The sequence below is a fragment of the Petromyzon marinus genome, chromosome 16 (genome assembly GCF_048934315.1).
Source record: "Petromyzon marinus isolate PM22_M1 ecotype Great Lakes invasive population chromosome 16, UKy_Petmar_22M1.pri1.0, whole genome shotgun sequence".
Lineage (NCBI taxonomy): Eukaryota > Metazoa > Chordata > Hyperoartia > Petromyzontiformes > Petromyzontidae > Petromyzon > Petromyzon marinus.
In genome coordinates, this window is record NC_133682.1 from 5884219 (window position 1) to 5905182 (window position 20964).

Sequence of the window (20964 nt, forward strand, 5' to 3'; positions counted from 1 at the left end):
CCGTCGTCGTAATCGCCGTCGCAATCGTCAGCGGCAGCGTCGTCATCAGCGCGATCGTCGTTGTATTTTTAAAATATCTATATATATATTTTTTAACAAAAGTGCTCGGTCCAGAAGAGAAAAATGGACGGTGTGTACAGATATTTTGTGGACAAAAGCCCGAGGCACGGTGCTCACGGAGGCAAGGGAAACTGGAGAAGGATGACCTCACTGTCCTTCCTAAACGTGGGGACAACGATCGGAGGGGGGGGGAGGGGGAGTGGGAGTGGAGTTTCTTTAGGGGAAGGGAAGGCAAAGGAGAAAAAAGAAGGGGAGGGTGTGGGGGCTGGGGTGCGGATCATCGTCGTCGTGTTGATGATCGTCGTCGTCAGCGACCATCAGCACGACGTTGTTCACGAACCTCCGGCACGTACATGGTCGATCGTACCGCGATCAGAAGGAAAAACGGATTTGGCAGCATTTCACAATCGGTTACTATTAAGTCTATGCCGATTAGCACTGCATCATGGGCGCATGGCACCAATTGGTCGCTTTCAATTAGATAACAATTGTATATTTCGATTTAAAGCTTTCGTGACTGCAAGGATTCATCTTCTTTGGTTCTTTCGGTAAAGTCACGTAGAATGAGAATAAAATAATAAAATAACACAATTAAATTCTCACGATGTTTCGGCCACAATGCAGACAGGTCTGTTCCTTTCAGGTGAAAGGTACAGACCTGTCAGGACGACAGAGCTGTCGTCCCAACAGGTCTGTTCCTTTCACCTGAAGACGGCCGCTTGCGTTGTAGCCGAAACGTCGTGAGAATTTTATTGTGTTATTTTATTATTTTATTCTCATTCTACGTGACTTTACCAAAAGAACCAAAGAAGAACAATTGTATAATTATAAAAACATCTGAATACAAGAACTTGCATTTAGTGTTGGGAAATCGGCAGGAATTTATGTACTTTTGCAATTTGTACGTGCTTACGTTTTCTACGTTTTGCACTCCCATCGTTTGCCGACCCGCCCCTACTGGGCATCTGTGACGAAGAGCTTCACAGCTCCATCGGATTCCTCCTCCTCCCGCAGTCTAACAAAAGATCCCGATATCGAACTGGGCCGAGAGCGCCGGCGGACGAGGAGCGGGCGGCACGGGGAGGGGGCCGCACCTTGAGGAGGGCGAGGATCCACTCCCTGTGCGTGGCGGTGCAGTCCGACCCAAACAGGAAGAGCTTCTCATTCTTGGTGCAGATCTCAAAGGTGTGCTCCATCCTGGCAAGGGGGGACAGGCGATGTGTCAACGGGAGGGATTTATTGTCAACAGGGTCGTCACGAACGCTCCCATCGCTTTCTTCCTTCTCTGTAGACCCAAAAGCCGTTGCATGAATCGAGAGCCCGTCCTCCAATGTCCGCCCTTACAGCCTCGTCACCACCGCCGCTGTGTGGCTCCGAGTCGCTGCCTCCTGCTACGCAGGTGACGCATCCTTCGAGGGCCGCTCTTGCCATGCCCTGCCTCTTCCCAGCCGCTCGTCCGCCCTCCCCTTCCCTTCCTCGTCGCCGCAGCGTGGAACTCAGCACGTTCCTGCTCCGCCCCCCTCCCTCCTTCCCCTCCCCTCCCGTCCATCCCTCCTCACCCATGCGCGTTGTGCGAGTGGGCCCCGCTCACGGCCAGGCTGACCAGGTCCTGCAGCTCGACGCGGCCGCTCGCCGTCGTGCTGCGCTCCGACTCGTAGTAGCTGAGCGCTCCGTTCTCCAGCACGCACCAGCGCCGGCAGAAATCTGAAGCGCACCCCCCACCCCCGCACCGCGACCACACAGCCAAAAGGATTCAAGCGTTCGGTCACCCGGCAACGTTACCGCGCCGGCAGGAGAAGCTGCTGCGCCGTGGGCCCCCCAAACGACACAAAGCGGCGGCGGTGGCGGAGCGAGCTCGGGGTGTCTTTTTTTTAGTTCAGAGCGTCCTCACCTTCCTTGGGCTTGCGGTCAAACAGGACCTTGGTCGTGGAGGCCGTTTTGTAGAGGTAGCCCGAGACGATGGCCGGTGATGAGGGCGGCACCGTGGCTCCGGGTATGGCTGCGGTCGCACCACGGGTGGCGGCAGGGGGGGTGGGGGGGGGTGGTGAGCAACGAGTGCAATTTCACATTCCAGGTGGTCAAGCCGGATAACCGCGTCAGGAGCAGCGGAGTGGTGTAACATCGCTGTGACGTCTCCTTCGTATTTTGTGGATCGGGGCATTGCGTCATTAGACGTTGTACGGTCTCTGTTCTTAATGACCACAGTAACACACCGGAGATTTTTTTTACTTTCCATTTGTGGCATCTGCCAGGGCTTGTGAGGATACGATACAGGGTGGACCATGGACTAACTCTGGTGCGAATTCACTCGCGGGAGCAGCATTTATGAGGCTCAACAGCGCCATCAGTGTACCGCGGTGCGAACAGGTTACATCATGCCAACCCGCTCTGACCAGCGTGGTGGGGTACAGCCTAAAAGGCTCCAAGATGTGCACTGTGCGTCGGGGAGGTTCTCATCCAGCAGCGGAGTGAACAAAAGGGGCTGCACGTATACATCTATGTGTCTGATTTACGTGGCTGCACGGCTCAAGAATGTAGAGGACCGCTGAGCTGGCACCACACTAATAACCTGGGTTCGAATCCGGGTTTCAGTCACCCATGATGAAAACCAAGCGTAGGGAGTTGATGTTCTCGGCCCAGTCACCAATAACTCCCAAGGCAAAGATCCCCCATATAGCCTTAACAGACTGTTGGGGCAAGTGCTGCTCTTGAGCAGCACCTATGAAGGCTGGCACGGTTACACGATGGGGTGGGTGGCCAGCACCACGCCCGACCGCCTTACCGGTGTTGGCCATGAATGGGAAACGAACTCGGGTCGTCGGGTCCGTAGCGCGGCGCGCTGACCGCTACGCTACCGCAGTAACGACGCACACACACTCCACACAATCAAGCGCTTGATTTGGCCAATTCTCGACGGCGTGGCCGGTAGCGATGTCCCGCGCCGAGTGGCCACGCACTCGAGTTGCGGTTCTGCAGCAGGAGCTCGGTCTGCAGGCGCTGTCCCGCGCGCTGTGCGAGCTGCACCGGTGTGGCGCCGTCCGGCTCGCCCGTGCAGCACAGCATGCTCGCTCCGCAGAACACGAGCGCCATCGACTCCAGCAAATTGGAGGTCACCACCGCCCTGCACAGCGCCTGGACCGGGGGGGAAGAGGAATGGGGGGGGGGGGAGGAGGTGCAGGGGTGGGACGGGGGAATGAGTCAGTGGGCGAGTGGGCCCAAAGCGGCCAGGTGGGCGAACTGAGCGAGCGGGCGGGTGGCTGGGAGAGCGCCAATGAGGTGAGGTGAACGCGCTCGCGTGCCGATGTGGCTTGGTTGAGCGGGGGAACGGGCGAGTGGTCTGCGTGGGTGGGTGCCAATGCGGTTAGAGGGGCGAGTGAGTAGTCGAGGGTCAGTGTGGCAGGATGAGTGGGTGAGCGAGTGCCAAGGTGCTGGATTAAAGCGTCCCAAAGCAGTTGCGATTGCTCAAGGGTGGTCACGAGGCAACAGCAATCCGTCTCGGCTCCACGAGCTCGGAGAATAAGTTCCGACTTGTAACGCGCGCGCGGTATTCGCTCACTCTTAGAGAGAGAGAATCACTCAAAGGTGCCAGGAACAAGCGGGAAGGCAGCCGCACGGTGAGCCGGCGCTGACGAATGCCCAAGCTCTGCGGTCCTCTATACAAGAAGATGTCACCAGCCAGCGAATGAGTGTGGGCGGAATCCGGAGCACCCGGAGAAAACCCACGCGTGTGGAGGGGGAAACGCTCGATCCCATTCATACAGACGCAGGTGGACTGCACATTTCTGCTGTAACTGCCTTCTCCTGGCAAGCCAGGGGTATGGCACCTCCTCCTCTTCGACGCCCACGGGAGGCGAATATGGATGACAAAGCTAATCGCCACCTCTGATTCGCACAGTTGGCTACGTTTAACATACACGCATACGTACGGGGAAGGGAGTTTCATTCCGCAGCATTCGTGCGGCCGTCCACTAGCCCTCGCCCGACCAGTGCCTGTATTACAGACTCCTCGGCGCACAGCCACCACCGCCGCCACCAGCCCGACCACCACGAGCGCGAGTCTCACGGACGCTCACCGTGCGCACGCCGGCTCGCTGCTCGGCTCGACCGAGCGCCGCCGCCGCCGCCACGCTCACCTCGTTGAGCTCACTCTCGTTGCCAAAGCACGGGTGGTAGCAGCGGTAGCGGCCCTCGCGGTACTTGGCGAAGACGTACTCGCGGCGCCGCTCGGCCTCCGAGCTCGGATCCACGGCCTCGCTCGGCGGCACCGACGCCGCCCAGAACTTGTTCACCTGGGCATTCCCCAGCTCCTGGAAGAGCTGCCTCGTCACGCGAAGATCAACAACCCACGTGTAGCCGTTAACAGACTGTTGGGGCCGAGCGCTTTCAGCGAGCACCTATGAAGGCCGGCGGGTGGGGTGGCCAGAACTTACGCCCGGCCGCCTTTGTCTCACTCAGTGGCGATGATTGTTTTTTACACCGCACCATTCCTCGGCCTAATGGAGGCCCAGGACCAGTTCAGATAATTATTGTCACTGGGTGTTGACCGTGAGCGGGAATCGAACTCGCCCACGGGCGTGCCGGGTTCGTGGAGCCCATCATTGAACGAGCGCGCACGGTGGGGGGGCGGGGGGGGGGGTTGCGACAAATTACAAATTCGCCGAGACGCGACCAGGCTGGAGCTCGACGCGGGCCGGCACGTCGCTGTCGCCGGTCAGAGGCGACGGTCCCGCCCGGAAAACTATCCGGCCCCGCGGGGGTCAACCCTGAGTAGCATCTATCTATTTATTTATTTTAGTCCACGAGAAGGCACGCTCCGGTCCTCTCCACCGCAGACCGACCTCGATGAGGTTCTTGGTCCAGATGTTCTTGTCCATCTTGAGGCTGCGCACTTTGGACACCGTCTGCCCCAAATTCCGGTGCTCGCCTGGAGACGGTGCGCACGGGAAAACAAAACACGAGGTGGAATGAGCTGCGCGGCTCCACGCACCGTCGCTGAGGTGAAGGCAAATCGGCACGTGGGCGGAGCAGTCGCCAAATTATTTTGAAAAACTGAAAAAAGCAGTTGTATTTCACCAGGTAAGGCCCAACTGAGCCACATCGCTCTTTTTCGACCTGGCCACAAATGATAGCTCAACGAAGTGGCTTATCGTGTGGAAATGTACAGCAGGCAAATACTCCGAATGCATGTGCATTCTAAATGTGGAGGGAAATACCGGAGGACCCGGAAAAAAATCCACACGACCGCGGGGAGAGAGACACGCAAACTCCAAATATACGGCAGGCGTCAGGGTCGGGATAGAACTCACGACCTCCTGTATACCAGGCAAGGTAGTTCACATCTCACCACCATGGCGCCCCCAATATATATAACTAATTAGCATCATTATCATTAACCATGATCTATCCACTGCTGGATGAAGGCCTCTTGCCATCTTGCGATGCAACAATCTCGCTTCTGTGCACGAGCAGATTTAAGCCGCTCCATCTCCGCGGTGGATGTTTCCCCGCTCGGACGCGTTCCCTGCTTTGGCTACCACTCCGTCGACCCTTCCTGGGACGAATCCTAACCGTAGGCTTTCGCGACCAATATTATTCATAATTAAGGTTTTTGGCTTAGATCGCGTTATTTATAAATGTGTCGTAACCCTCCACCACCCGACACGGCCAATCAGCAAAAAAGTGTCACGTTGACAAAAGACAATTAGTTCACTACTTTAGCCCACTGGTGTGTTGAAGAGTGAATCCACAACATTTACAGTTTGAATACGACGTTTTCTTTAGCGGTCAATATGATGAACTCACAAAGGGGCTGTAAATAATTATTATTGTTCAAATAAACAAATACATCTCCAAGAGATGCAATGCATTAATTTGTAAATCCATTATTAAGCCAAAAATACTTCCAAGACGTAATCATGGAAAACTAACCCAAACGCGCAGCACTCAACTCCGCTGGCAGTCCTGGGTCAATGGATGAATTTCCACGTTCCCGTGGTGGGGGCCCAGTCTCTCACCAAAACAATCGCCGTTGAGGTCCCACGAAACAGAACCCGTGTTATTGGCAGTTTAAACGGAGCCTGGGCCGGGATTTTAAACCATAAACTTCCCACTGTGAAACGAGCCCTCCCCAGCCACCAGAAGAAACAAAAAATATGACCCCGGTGTAGCCTCTAACAGACTTTTGGCGCAAGTGCTGTGAGCGAGCAGCGCCTATCAAGGCCGACGCGGCACACGTGGGGCGGGTTGGCCAGCACCGCGCACAGCTGCCATTCGTCTACACCATGACGATGTTTACACATCGCACCAGGTTCTCATTTGAGGCCGAGTCGACCTAGGGGAGGTCAAGGACCGGTTCAGATAACCGTCACCGCTCGCGATTCCCGCTCGCGGGAATCGATTCCCGGGGTCGCCGGGTTCGTAACGCGGCGCTGCCGCCACAGCCGCCACCGGCTGTCAACGCCCTTGGCTCTCTGTGGCCGGTCCGTTACCGGCGCAGCGCTTGCAGATGACGACGCAGAGGTTGACGGAGGCCCAGTCGGGCCAGGCGGCGCCGCAGTCGGCGCAGCGGCGGTTGTGCTCGTTGGCCCAGATCTGCTTGGCGACGTCCAAGTGGGAGAGCGAGGTGGCGATCGAGTCCCGCATCGTCTCGAGCCACTCGTCCCGCTCGCGCTCGTTCTCCGCCATGAAGCTGCGACCGCAAAAATCACGCGCCGCCCTCGAACGCCGGTCGACCGCGCTTGCCCTCCCGCGGAAGGGAGCCAATTCGTGCATTCCGTTCGTCCGTCCGTCCGTCCCGTCCGTCCGTAATGGCGAGGAAACTGCAACTCTTGGAAACGCAACATGTTCGTTGGGCGGTGTTGTTATTGACGAGCGCGTTGAGTTTTGTTGTCGTCGGTGCTTGTGCGCCAGCAAATAATTTGTTTAACGCTAAGAAAGATTATGCAATGTGAGCGAAAACGTTCATTTAGAATTGTGTCATTACGGACTGACCCGATTCAACACCGGCTACGGTGACCAAAGAGTTACCGTTACTTGCCGACACAAAACCGGGGCAAAAAGCAGAGCACAAATCTTTGTAAGCAAGCTTTTACCCCCCGACAGCTACTTGTCAGATTCCATACTCATCGCGAAATTCTTCAAGAAGACCAAACGCACATTGGAAAGTGTTACGTAATCCACGTGGCAAGCACGATTTTCCGCAACTGTTTTTTTTCCCCCTTACAATTATTTTCCATTCGTGCTGCCGGCCCGTGAGCAAATCACCAGGAGGGCGCTCAATTTGCATCGGATCTCGGAAGCTCTTGCTGGGTTGAGCCCACACCGTGCTTCGATAGGCCACCACCACGTGCACAGCAGAGGACAGCGCAGCAACTATTGTTGTACTGTACTTGTACTGAACTGACATCGCGCACTAATCAGCATGGCGAAGTATTGTCACATTCACCCCCATGACCTGCAAACTATGGGGGGCAGGGGAGAGACCGTGATTCAACAGTGGACTGACAAGCAGCTGCGCATGTATATATTTAAATCACGCTTTCAGAATCATGGCATGAGCTAAACTAAATCTAAAGTAATCTATTTTATTATTTCAGAGGCGACCTGGCCACACATGACAGCTCATCGAAGTGCCTGATCATGACATGTGGGAATTTATAGTCGTAGCCAAATAATCTAAACGCATGTTGTTTCCAACTGCGGAGGGGTTTGGCAAAACTGGAGGAACCTGGAGAAAAATCCGAGAAGAGAGGACACACGGACTGCAAATATACAACAACAGGCATCGTCAGGGTTCGGGATCAAACCCACGACTTCATGCATACCAGGCGAGGGAGATAGCATTTCGCCACCGCGGTAATCAAAAGCTTTGTGCTGCCGCAGCAAAAGCGACTTTGGATGTCCACATTTGTTTTTATTTATTCATTCATTGGAGTCTCTGAGTCAGGGTGGGCCAGGATTGGGCAAGGACAGAGCTCCACCACTTTTCACCCAGGAAACCGGAGCGTAACCACATTAAAAAGTATATTATTATTAAACTTTTTTTTATTTTACTAGGTAAGGCCCGCTTTTGTTATATAGCTCTTTTTCCAAAGCGACCTGGCCACAAATGATAGCTCAACGAAGTGGCTTATCAAGTGGACCAAATGCTCGAAACACATGTTTCTAAATGTGGAGGGTAAAACCGGAGGACCCGGAGAAATATCCATGTGAACATGGGGAGAGCGAGACACGCAAGCTCCAAATATACAGCAGGCGTCAGGTTCGGGATCAAACCCGCGACCTCCTGCATACCAAGAAAGGTAGTTAACATCTCACCATTGTGGCGCCCCACTTAGATACTTCTTTACTCATCACTCAAACAAACAACTACGTATACTTTAGAGTGCACAACATAAAAAAATAGCAAATTTACTAAAATAGTTACAATTCTAAAAGTTTAACACCTTGTGCCAGAGGGAGGCCCTGGGAGATGTGAATTCCCCTGCCTGACATGCAGGTCATGGGTTCGATCCCGACCCTGACGCCTGTATATTTGGAGTTTGCATGTCATCTCTCCCCATAGTCGTGTGGATTTTTCCCCGGGTCCTCCGGTTTTTCCCTCCACATTTAGAAAATTTAATTTAGAGTATTTGCCTGCGATAAATTTCCACGCGATAAGCCACTTTGTTGAGCTATCATTTGTGACATCCAGGTCGCTTCTGAAAAAGAGCCGTATAGCTCAGTGGGCCCTTACATTGTAAAATAAAAGTTAGTTTAGTTTTCGTTTATGTGGCACATTAGGAATGGACCACTCTTTTAATTATTTCCTCGTGCAGCAAGGTAGTAAAGTGTGGTTTTGTGAAAGTCCTAATGTGCTGTGCAGGACATCAATACACTTGTGGACACCAGCATGCGATAACTGAGTTGGGCCTGTGGGTGGCTGGCAGCATTATTGATGAACTGGACCTGTACACCAGTCACGTGGTTAATGGCGACTCAGTTGAGGATTGCTGTGTGTGACACCACGTGGTGTTGCATCTTACAGATAAAGGACCCAAAGGTTGTATTTGATCGTTATAGAAATATTCTAGAATTGTTCTAGACTTCAAGCTTGGCTTTGAATTGTTAGTTTGTGATATATTCATTCGAAAAGGTTTGAGCACTGTGCACTGTTAAGAATGACGTACTGTAGTTAATACTTGTAATTCTCTAACCCTGATACTGTTTATTCTATAACCATGCCCATGCACCCACAGTATGACTACTTGCAATGCTATTGAGAATAGAACACATGTACAGTCGTAAGTTGTAGAATGGTGACAAGTACAGTCCGTATACTGTACACATACAGTACAGGTAATGGGTGCAAGATACCGATATAAGTGGATGGTATAGATAGACATACAGCTTAGGATTAAAGTAATATGCGAATAGTGAAGTGCAAATGTTATTGTCAAAGACAAAGATGGTTTATCAGTCGTAGAATTGGGTTTAAGAGAAACTTATTGATTAACCGGGCTTGTACACCAGTCACGTGGTTAATGGTGACTCGGTTGAAGATTGCTGCGTGTGACACCACGTGCTGCTGCATTTTACAGATTGACCACAATAAATGTGTTTGCCCTCGATTTGGAGCACCTGCCCACATCCTTCATTTCGCGTGTGCAACATGTAACTCTTGCTGAGATCTCTTGGAATGGGAGGTCCTCATTTATCCACATTAGGGGCTCCTTACGAAGGGGCCCCAGTGCAAAGGCCTCTACCTGAATGTTTTAAACGCCGTCGTGAGATCAATGCCCTTCTTCTCCACCGCCCTCACGTTTGCCACGTTCATCTCAATGCAGGTGATACCCAACGAGGTGCGGAAGTCCTTAATGAATAAAAGAACACACACACAAACAAAGAGAAAGATCCCCCGTGTAGCCTTCAACAAACTGCTGGGGGCAAGTGCTGGTGGTGAGCACCTATGAAGGCTGGCAAGGCATACCTATTACCCCACTGCTTCTCTACAATCAGCTTAGAATGCACTACAACTGACTGGTGAGTATCTCTGTAAAAGAGTATGTTGTTTCTTAAATCTAAGTTAAAATGTAGGCTTAGTTTCATTTTTTAAAAGTTTTATGTGCTTGGTGAACCGTAACTACACCTCTCAGATAACCGCCATGTTTGATTAACCGGCACCCTCCATTCCCCCATGGATGCCGGGTAACAGAGCTGGATGCCGGATAACAGAGCTGGATGCCGGATAACAGAGCTTTTGCTTTTCGATTTAAAGCTTTCGTGACTGCAAGGATTAATCTTCTTTGGTTCTTTCGGTAAAGTCACGTAGAATAAAATAATAAAATAACAATAACAATACAATTCTCACGACGTTTCGGCCACAACACAAGAATGAAACTAAGCCTTCTTCAGAAGGCTGCTTGTGTTGTGGCCGAAACGTCGTGAGAATTTGATTGTGTTATTTTATTTTATTTTTTTATTCTACATGACTTTACCGAAAGAACCAAAGAAGAAGAGCTTTTGCTGTATAACGGTGAGTTACCAACCCTTTCTCGGACACCCTGTGATCATGCTCAACGATGTATAGTATTCCCTCGTTGTTTGTGAGGGATACGTTTCGGAGATGCCTGTGAACAGGTTTTTTTTGCGGATAATGATATTGGCCTACGAAATAAATTACCTTAAACAAATACATTAATAAGCTATACTTTTTGGTTCTTTCGGTAAAGTCACGTATAACTAGGTGACTTTACCGAAATAACCAAAAAGTATGGATTCCTGCAGTCACGAAAGCTTCAAATCAAGATTAATAAGCTACTAACTGCATAAAATTTAGCATAAAACAAAAATATATACATTGCTTTTCATACACATAAAGTAAATGAAAATAATTCTCAAGTAAATATAAAAATATTTCATGAATGAACTTAAGTTTAATTGCACATCACCACTTTATCCCATCACTTTATATGATCACTTTCTTGCATCTCATTCTCTCTCATTGCTTTTTCTCTCTCGATGCAGCGGTCGAGCAGAGTTCAGATACCGGAATCAGCCAAAATCGCGGGATCGAAAAAGTTTGTGAGTAACGAAGGAACGCGTGAAACGGACGTTTTACAAAGTGCTTGCTGGAAATGATCCACAATACCTTGCTGATCTCGTAAGGGATAATAAATCATTACACGAACTCTGGTCACCCTCACAGCGGCTTTTGGTTAGCTCACCGCATCGCGCGCTTTTGGATGTGGCCGTCTGGAACGCTCTTCCGATATTAGGAAGCCACTGGGAGCTATCCATTTTAAAATCTAGATTGCAAACTAATTTCTTTAAAACTGCTCTTTGTGTTTTAGTTTGTTGTCCTCCCCCTCGCACCTTCCGATTAGCACGGTTAGCAATGTACGGTGCGACAGAAGTTCAACGTGTGTACAGACACACACACACACAAAACAACCTGCTCGCTCTTGAAGAGCCACAGGCGGTCGGAGCAGCAAACGACGTAGAGCTTGGCCTTGCCGCGCAGCTCCAGGGTCCCGCGCTTCTCCTGCTCCCCCCACAGGGCCTCCCCGGGGATGACTCCGGCGCTGTGGAGCATGGAGGCCACGCCGCCTTCGGGGGACCGCTGGGCCTGGACGGCCTCGCGCAGGGCTGACACCCAGCCGGCACGCTCCGCTGCACGCGCGCAATGCACGGTGGGGGTGAGACGCTAAAGCGTTTGTTTTGCTGCCCGTTTGTTTGAAGGTTCGATATTGTACCAGCTGCCAGGGACGTTTGTTTGCATACTTACAAACAGGCTTTTAGCTTTGGTTGTCGTCTCCCATAAAGCAAGACATTTTCACAAGGGGTTAATTCATATTGACTTACTAGGTCCCCCCTCCCACCCATTACCAACAGAGTTAATACTTGAAACCCGTTCAACCATAGCTGGAAACCGTTACAATGTAAGGTCAGTTATTTCTTCCAGTTTCTTCAAAATAAACCAGCTGGCCAGGCGTTGCCATTGGTGGCGAGCTGTTATCTCCCTCGCCTGGTTTACAGGAAGACGTGAGTTCGATCCCAACCCTAATGCCTGTATATTAAGAGTTTGCATATTCTCCCCGTGGTCTCGTGGATTTTTCTCCAGGTCCTCCGGTTTTTCCCTTCACACTTAGAATCAACATCACGCGTTGAGAGTATTTGGCTGCTATACATTTCCACGTGATGGTGATATGCCACTTCGTTGAGCTATCATTTATGACAGCCAGGAGGTATATGCTCAGTGGGCCATACCTGGTAAAATAAAAATAGTTTAGTTTTAGGTTTAGATTAACCCTTGCTGAGATCTCTTGGAACGGGGAGGTCTCTTTTATCCACGTTAGGAGCTCCTTGCGAAGGGGCCCAGTGCAAAGGCTCTACCTGAATGTTTTAAACCACTCACCCTCCGAGTCGGCGCGGAACACGAAGGCCCTGGTCTGCGTCACCACCTCGAATTTGGCGTCTCCTCCTGTCTGAGTGAGGACCTCCTGGACGGCGGACAGAGGCAAGACGCCCTTGGAGTACATCTCCTGTGGTGTGGGACATGGGGAGGAAACCGGGAGGAACCGGGAGGAAGAGTCGGACACCAAAACCCCGGTAAGAGGAGAACGGGCGGCTCGGGGGGGTTAGGTCAAAGGTTAATGACGCCATGATCCTGGGTTTAAATCTGGGGTTCACCCACCTTGTGATTACTATTTGTATCGCAATTTTATTTTTTACCAGGTATGGCCCAACTGAACTCGACAGCTCTTTTTCAGAAGCAACCTGGCTACAAATGACAGCTCAACGAAGTGAATTATCATCACGAGAAAATGTATAGCAGCCAAATACTCTAAACGCAAGTCGATTCCAAATGTGGAGGAAAAAAGCGGAGGACCCAGAGAAAAATCCACGCGACCACGGGGAGAGACACACGCAAACTCCAAATATACAGGCGTCAGGGTCGTGATTGATCCCACAACCTCCGGTATACCAGGCAAGGTAGTAAACATCTCGCAATCGTGGTGCCCCAACCTAATTGAAACCATATTTCAAAGTGAAAATGTAATCGAATAATTATATGAGTTCATGAAATTAACGCATCACCAATGACAAAAAAAACAATAAAATAGATTAAATTTGTTAAGTAGAAGGATTTCGGTCAAATCGTGGACTCACAAATATTTTTTTTACGTTCAAGGTCGCGATAAAGTTGAATGTTTCGAGTTTTTATCGTAAATTATGTTTGTGCAACACTGCCAATGAAGTTCCACCAACTAATGAATGAAATAAAACTTTGGAATTTTACGCCGGCTGGTCGGTGCGGCTCGGTGACGAGGAGCCACACGGGAAACGGTCCAGATGCCACTCGCCACCGATGGGAATCGAACGCGGGTAAGCAGCTGGGGTCACAGCGCAGTGCCGCTAACCACTACAACCCCGCCCCACCGCCACCACCGACCGCCAGATACCTTGTCGTTGCTGTAGTAGTAAAGGTAGCGGCCATCACTCTTCACCCAGCGCTTCTGGAAAAGGTACGGCCTGGTAAAAAAACGTGAGAGCGAGAAAAAGCATGGACACGTTTACACGGGAATTGACCTCGGGTTGCCAGGTTCGTGGCAGAGTGCGATGGACCATTGCAACGCCGCTTCCTTCCTTCGCCACCTTCCCTTGCCCCCTTTTGCGCCGTAAACAAAACCAAAAACCCACGAGGGCAATTTTTGTTCGGTCCTCACAAATTGCGTGGCGACTTTGGGTTTGGTTCGTGTTTTTGCTTGCGAGCGCGCACGTCGCCAGCATTCGCCCGTGGCTGGTGTGAGCTCTGGGTGATGACGGTGAGTGCGTTGAGTGTTTTATCACAATCCCAGAAGAGGGCAGCCCTGCAATTTCTTGCTCAAGCTGCTGCTGATGCTTGGGCCTTCTAGAGAACCCCAAAGTCAAGTTCAAGTTTATTCGTTTAACGGCATGAGAACTCAAGAGACCAGGATGAGTCTCATTTGCAAGAGTGTCCTGGTGCATACATCTGCCGGAAGGGGACCACGATCGCAGCTGTGCATCGTCCCAATTGAGTAACTTGCGGGGCAAGTTTCGAATTTTGACACATTTTGGACCCCTCCACACTGGCATACAATGGCCTGCCCTTGCGAACAACGCAAGGGGGATCTTTAGCGTCCACCACGAGATGAAACGGACACCGTGTGGCATCACTACGGTCGACACAGCAGCGTAAAATCAGCGCGGCCGCAGGATTGGAACCGCAAACCCTCCGCGACAACGAGCGGAATGGGTGGCAAACTCCGGAACTCCGTCGGCGGCCCGGGGGGGACCCCCCCCGGGGGGACCCCCCCCTACCCGGCCCCGGCCCTGCCCTCCCCTCCTCACCCCTGCGGCGCTTGCTTGTCGAGCCAGCCGGCCTTGATGCTGCCGCTGCTAACGGGCCGTGGGGCCAGGACGAAGGTGCCTCCGCCATCACCGTCGCCCGTCGAGTAGACGTGGCGTTCCGACTCACCCGCCCCCTCCACGTCCATGACCAGGCTGTAGACACGGTTCTCGTCGTCGGAGCAGCTGGACGCGAGCGATAAGAGGCACCGTAAAATAAATGAAACAAGTTAATCGTGGTTTGCCGAGTACAGGCCCAAAGCATGCCAAATATTATCCACAATTAAGGTTTTTAGATCATACTACTATAATGAGCCAAGAATGTATGTGTGTCCTGCGCGTGACGTCACTCCACGGTGGCCAGCCCCCCTCATTAATACTTATGAAGAGGTGACGTATTCCAAATAGACAACCCCCCCCCATTAATAATAATTAGCGGGTCACATCACACGATCTCAATAACGCTGTTGTTGAGACAGAAATAAAAAGGACGTCATGATGAACAAGGGATTATAACCTTTAAATGAAATAAGTCTGTGTCACCGCGGTCTTACAAATTGCACACGAATTGATGCAATGAATATCACGTCACGGTCTGCTTTTCGCTTGCAAGTTTCATATTTACTGAAATACACCCATCCTTGGGCAAAGGCTAAGGTAAATATAAATGTGCCATTAAACCCACCACCAGACACAGCCAATTAGTAGGACTTGTCACGTAAACATAAAGCAGGCCAGCATGATTGATTTGGGCCAAGGTGATTGCACACACTTGGGACAAGAGTCTGCCTGAAGCGTGTTCCTCAACATCGGTGGAGGAGTCAATGAGTGAGGTTCATGGAAACAGTGGCTGTGGCGAAAGTGACAGCAGAATGGTAAGGAGACGACTGATCGTCAGTGAGCGAGTGAATGCAATCAATCGGCGAGCAATGGATCATCAATCAACCCGACGGCTCTATGCTGAATTCTAGAACATGTGTACGTACATGTAGTGCCGCCTGGCCAGAAGCTTCATGGCCTTCCCGACACCTCTTTACTAGACATCTGTGAAAAAGAGCTTCATAGCTTTTCGGATTCCTCCAATATGAATAAATATTCAGATTCTGACCCCTCTTCCATCCCCCCCCCCGGCCACCGCCACCTCTGGTAAAATTTAATCTAGATTCACAATTGGTTTCTTTTGAGTTTGGACGTCGTGTTAAAATGCGTGTCGCGAACCCTCCTCCACCCGACATGGCCAATTTATGAAAGTGTCACGTGACTCAAACGTGCCAAATGTGTCGCTGCTTCAGCAGCGCAGCACTACCGGTGGCGTTCTCGTTGTCGGAGAGTAGTCGCACGACACTTGAATGAGTAACGACGCTTCGCTGGAGATGACATCCAGCGTCATCAGGTCGCTAACAGGAGCTGAGATCTCGAGTGAAAGCCCTTCCTGATCCGGGTTCTCAGGTAGATGCCATGACGTCATCGGCACGGTCATGCAAGTGATCCCATTTAATTATAATTGATTTGTTGTGACTGGCAGTTTAGGATCATGTAATAAGGTGAATCCATGAAGCGGTTGGTGAAAATAGGCTTTCCTTAATTATGTTAGGGTATATCGTGTTTGAAATAAAGTTGGGATCCTATCTGTTCAGCACGCATTCAGCACTTTTGTCTACCTTCATGAGTTTGTATATATATAAAAAAAACTATTAAATCCAGGGTGCTTCAAATTTTTTTAACACTTCTGAGAATTTGCAACAATATCACAAGAAATGTGCTGCCTCCGGGCTCTGGAGACGACCTGGAGAAGATTCCAGGCACGTGTTGACAATGATGGCGTTACAGTGGAGACACTTTGAAGCCATTTACATACATTTGTTATCACGTTACAGTGTATTATCCGTTCTTTTCCCATTCAAAACGATAGTCCCATATAAATATTAGCATTGTTGTGAAGCACCCTAAATAATGTATTACTACCGTACCCTGCGATTGTAATGTTTAACATATTTTTGTTTAATGGTGGGTAGTGGGAACTTGGCTGCGCAGTCCACGGTGTGTGACCCCCGTCTCTCTCTCCAAGCTTTTCACATTCGCCCTTCGGATCGCCGCGCAACGACAATAAAAATGTCGACACGGGTTCACGCGGGGACGGGCCATGGGGCCCAATCTGAAGGGAAACGACGCGGAATGCGACGCGACAGATGTGGCCGAGAATGTTGTCTCCTTGCGACCGAATATAAATCCTGCAAAAGATATATGGGATATCAGGTCACGTCTGTTGTTTGAAACAAACGTGTTTTTTTTGTTTTGTTGCAAACAAAACGCCGACACTAGCCTCCCAATAAACATGGAGTCATTGGTGTGAACGTTTGTCCAACGGTTCCGACCACATGCCAACAACTTTTTATTTTAACAGGTCAGGCCCACTGAGCTATCTATCTCTATTTCAGAAGCAACCCCGGCCACAAATGATAGCTCCACGAAATGGCTTATCATCACGTGGAAAATGAATATCAGCCTAATGTTGGCTCGACGATGGTCCGACGTTGGCCCAGCGTTGGCCCAGCATTGGCCCAACTACCGCCCAACGTTTGCACGTTTTCTGGGCTGTCGTAGGAAAATGTTATCCTTTTACAAAAAATAAACAAACCCTCAACACATTCGTCAACAACACTGTGTTTGTGGCCTTAAAAGGAAAACATTACATGAGACGTTTCAGGCAATGCACCTTCTTCACCGCACATAATGGTCCTGGTAGCAGAGGTTACAGGCTAGGCATAGTCGCGCGTAGCCATAATGATGTAACGTTCATCAGGGGTGGGAAGCGGCTATTGTAAAAACGTCAAAAAAAACACGTGAGAACATTGAAGTCCCGCTACGGTTGTCCGGGGCAAAGTTCGGAAACAACAGCAGGCTCCCGGCAAATACAGGTGTCATCCGGTCGTAAGCGGCTCTTGCGCACCACGCAGCAGCAGCATCTTTTTTTTACAAAGTTTAAAGTCGAGCCACGTCTCCGTTGTGAGGTCAATGGCTGGGGAGGCACTGGCTCGTGTCACGGAGGGAGGCGTGGCCTCACTGAGGGGGGCGTGTTAGACACGCCTCTTTCAGTGAGGCAGATGTGATAGCTGCCTCTCCTGGTGCTTTTTCATTGCAGTTTCATGACGAGACCAGCAAGCCTAAATATCTTTATAGACATACGTGAAATAAGTTACCTGGAGTATGGAAGGCGAGGACATGAAATGAAGGGGTCTACAAACATGACATTGGTGACATACTGAGATAGTAACAGGCACGCGCTTATCGCCCGCGCTTCATCCAGTTGCTGAGGGGTTGCGCAATCAGAGGGGAGGCTGAGCTCGTCGCTGCCTCACCTCTCGTCTCTTCCTGCATTAACAGCGGACCTCTGCAAATTTGGCGATTTTGACTATAAAAATGATTGGAATCGTACAGAAATGACATTTATAACAGATCAGTGGAAAAATCTTAATATTTATTTTATTATTCTTTCTTTTAACTTTTCGTAACAGCTATTTTCATTGGAAAATGACAGGTGAGGCTCTGCCTCCCCTGCCTCCCCTGACCGCACGTCCCTGGTGTGTGTCCACTGAGGTGATGAAATCACGTAGCTAAATATTCTTCTCCGCAATACCGATTTCTGCGACAGTTGCAATGGATTCTCCCCCTCGCGGACACGAGCAACACGTTCGTCAATAACGACACTGTCTGCGGCCTTGAAAGCAAAAAAAATATATACCTGAGGCAACGTTTCGGGCGACGGCCTTACCTCATAGCACATTATTCACGTGAACATTCCTCATGGCACATTCTTCACGTGCTTCAAAGAAAGCCCGTTGTTTGAAACATCGCCTGTTTGCCCATTTTCTCCCTTCGAGGCCGTTGTTGACGAATGAATGCTTTGTGCTTTGCATAAGATCATGTTTCAAGTTCCTCATACCAATTAACGTCGCGTGGAAGTGACAGATTTAGACTGAGGTCTCAGGCAAGCTGTGGTCGTCGTCGCTGTTACTGCTCACCGCCGGGCAAAGACATCCCCTCCATGACTAGCTTTCCTCGGTTGCTCCCGTTCCAGCCGTGACCCCCTGCACTGCTGCAATGCCGTCTCGCTGCTGCTGCTGCAGTCTCTTCCACTGCCTCTCCTCCGCTTTCTCTTCCACTCACTCGGTCTCCACTCCGTGGTGAGCTTCGTCTCTCATCCCTCTCATCAGTTGTTCTCGCAATGCATTCTGCCCCCCCCCTTCTCACTTGGGTTCTCTTGCTCTAACGAGACCAGCGTCCTTGTTGGTGAACCGTCACTTAACCTACCTATGAAACTGTAAACAATTTTTCACTAAACCAGGTAAGGCCCCCTCAGCTACGTAGCTATTTTTTGCAGAAGCGACCTGGCCACAAATGATAGCTCAACGAAGTGGCTTATCGAATGTTAATATATAGCAGCCAAATACTCGACACGCGTGTTTTTTTTTAATGTGGAGGGAAAAACCGGAGGATGCGGAGAAAAATCCACGTGACCACGGGGAAAGGCGTCAGGGTCGAGATCGAACCCACGACCTCCTGTATACCAGGCGAGGTAGTTAACATCTCACCACCACAGCACCCTTCTTTCACTTACATTATCACTATTTCCCGTATAACTTTGGCAAACCTGCAGAATTTGTTTTTTATCTTCATGCTTAGGCAAGCCAATTCTCATGTTCAATGTTGCAAGTTCCTCATGCCAATTAATGGCACATGGTAGCGACGAAAATAGACTGGAATTTTACTTTGCAAGCTTCTTGCCTTGAGTTACAATTTCCTCATGACGACTGATCGGCATGCCAGAAATTTCAATAAATGGTTGGCGGATGACGAAAAGACACAACGGCTCCGAGGGCGATGATGGAAACGAGTCGGCGATTCCACACGCAAGGTCAGTGGCGTATTCCTGGGGTCCGCTTGCTCCACATCGCGACGAACGATGCGATGACATCACCGAGCACTGGCCTCAGAACCGTCCCCTTGTCGCTGTTCGGCCGCATCAGGCGGACGCCGGAGAACGCGTCGGCCAATGCCCGGGGCGGTGGTGGGCTCTGACAAGCGGCGGCGTGTAATCCAGCAGCACGGAGGCGAGGGATGGCGGGTCGCACAAATGTTTCTGTGGAAATCCCCTTTCTGCGAGTGACGAGTTGCCTTATCCGGGCAAATGGGAACCCCACCTGTTACATCCATGTCAGCTTGAGCGTGTTTTCTTTCTCCTGGTTGCTCCGGTTGCCTCCCGCGTGTGTAAACGCTCGTTATTTAGCCGACAACACCTCCGTAGACAAGAGGACTGCAGAGCTTGGGAAGGGGGAAGTAAGCGCCGGCTCACCACGTGGCTTGCTTACCGCTCGTCTGTGGCTCCTAACTTCTCCAAGTCGTCTTCTCTCTCTCTCTCTGTTCGAGAGCGGAGCGAAAACTGCGTGGTGGTGCCGAGTTGCAATTTGAAAATAATCATAATTAAAACAGCTACTGACGGCTCCGCATCAAGTTGAGGAGGAGCAGAGGGAGACCAAAGTGGCCACCCGAAGTACCCAGCTGCCTGCCGGCCTCGTCGCACCCCCCCCCCCCCCCCCCACCGTCATCATCATCGTCATCAGCCATGATCTATCTACTGCTGAATGAAGGCCTCTCTCAAGGTCTCACGATGCAACAATCCATTCTCCAGCGCCAGCATATGAGCCGATTCCATCACTCCGTCTCCACTGTGGACGTGTTCCCATGCCCTCCATCGTTAGTCTTGACCACCGGCCGTCATCCCTCCCGTAGAGGTAAAATACTCAACTCTGGCTGTCGCCTGGTGAGGCTGATTGTTGTAATTATAACCGGCGAAGCGTCGTACTCGAATTGTCAATGTTGTGGGTTTACTCTGTGCTGAACGAGTAACTCATTGGCGCGTTTTGTTTACGTCACAAACCTTGCTGATTGGCTGTGTCGGGTGGTGGCGGCTTTAACGACACATTTACATTGACACAATCCAACCCAAAAAAAGCCTCTATTGTGGATACTCTAGCCTGCTTTCGATTTTTAATTGTGCAAGTTCTCTAATCCACGTGCTACCTCTTCCCGCCTTTCACAAGTCGCGTAGCTTCCTCCGCATATTTCGAAGGATGCCAAGCAGGTTTTCTTGAGCAAGTAAAATAAGTAAATAGATTTAAAAAAACACATATCCACGCACACAATATAAAAATGCTGGGCATGCTATTATTCGCCAAATTCTTACCGAGCTAACACACAAAGCAAGTATCAAATCGCAGCAATTGTGTAGAAAGTATCAAATGGCAGCGAGTGTGTATCGCTTCAGAGTCCTTCTGCAGTATACAGTGCTTTGTCAATGTTCGTGCTGTTTCTAATAAGAAAACGTCAAGGGTGATTCAGTTATTTTATTGCTCGCCTGCCATCACACAAAGACATCAACGGTGCATCAGACCATGGCTGATGCTGCTGGATGATGGCGGTGACGGTTGTTATGACCACGACGGCAGTGTTGCCACATTGCAGTGGTTTGGGCACTGGACGGACCCGTCAACCCGG

At 50.6% G+C, this 20964-nt stretch overlaps 1 protein-coding gene across 6 annotated transcripts in view; it reads right to left on the minus strand.

The window, feature by feature from the left end:
• LOC116942934 (arf-GAP with Rho-GAP domain, ANK repeat and PH domain-containing protein 1-like) overlaps positions 1 to 20964 on the minus strand; it is a 55621-nt gene that overhangs the window by 19873 nt on the left and 14784 nt on the right. For all 6 annotated transcript variants that reach the window (XR_012941810.1, XM_032955410.2, XM_076067447.1 and 3 more), the window contains 12 exons: positions 14413 to 14595; positions 13503 to 13572; positions 12455 to 12581; positions 11492 to 11709; positions 9804 to 9910; positions 6549 to 6748; positions 4899 to 4984; positions 4194 to 4376; positions 3018 to 3192; positions 1952 to 2059; positions 1620 to 1764; positions 1155 to 1257 (listed from right to left, as the gene is read on the minus strand). Coding sequence is in view for 5 of the 6 variants with exons in the window: in XM_032955410.2 (XP_032811301.1) it covers positions 1155 to 1257; positions 1620 to 1764; positions 1952 to 2059; positions 3018 to 3192; positions 4194 to 4376; positions 4899 to 4984; positions 6549 to 6748; positions 9804 to 9910; positions 11492 to 11709; positions 12455 to 12581; positions 13503 to 13572; positions 14413 to 14595 (1705 nt within the window). In the remaining variant the exon portion in view is untranslated. The remainder of the gene's footprint in view (positions 1 to 1154; positions 1258 to 1619; positions 1765 to 1951; positions 2060 to 3017; positions 3193 to 4193; positions 4377 to 4898; positions 4985 to 6548; positions 6749 to 9803; positions 9911 to 11491; positions 11710 to 12454; positions 12582 to 13502; positions 13573 to 14412; positions 14596 to 20964) is intronic.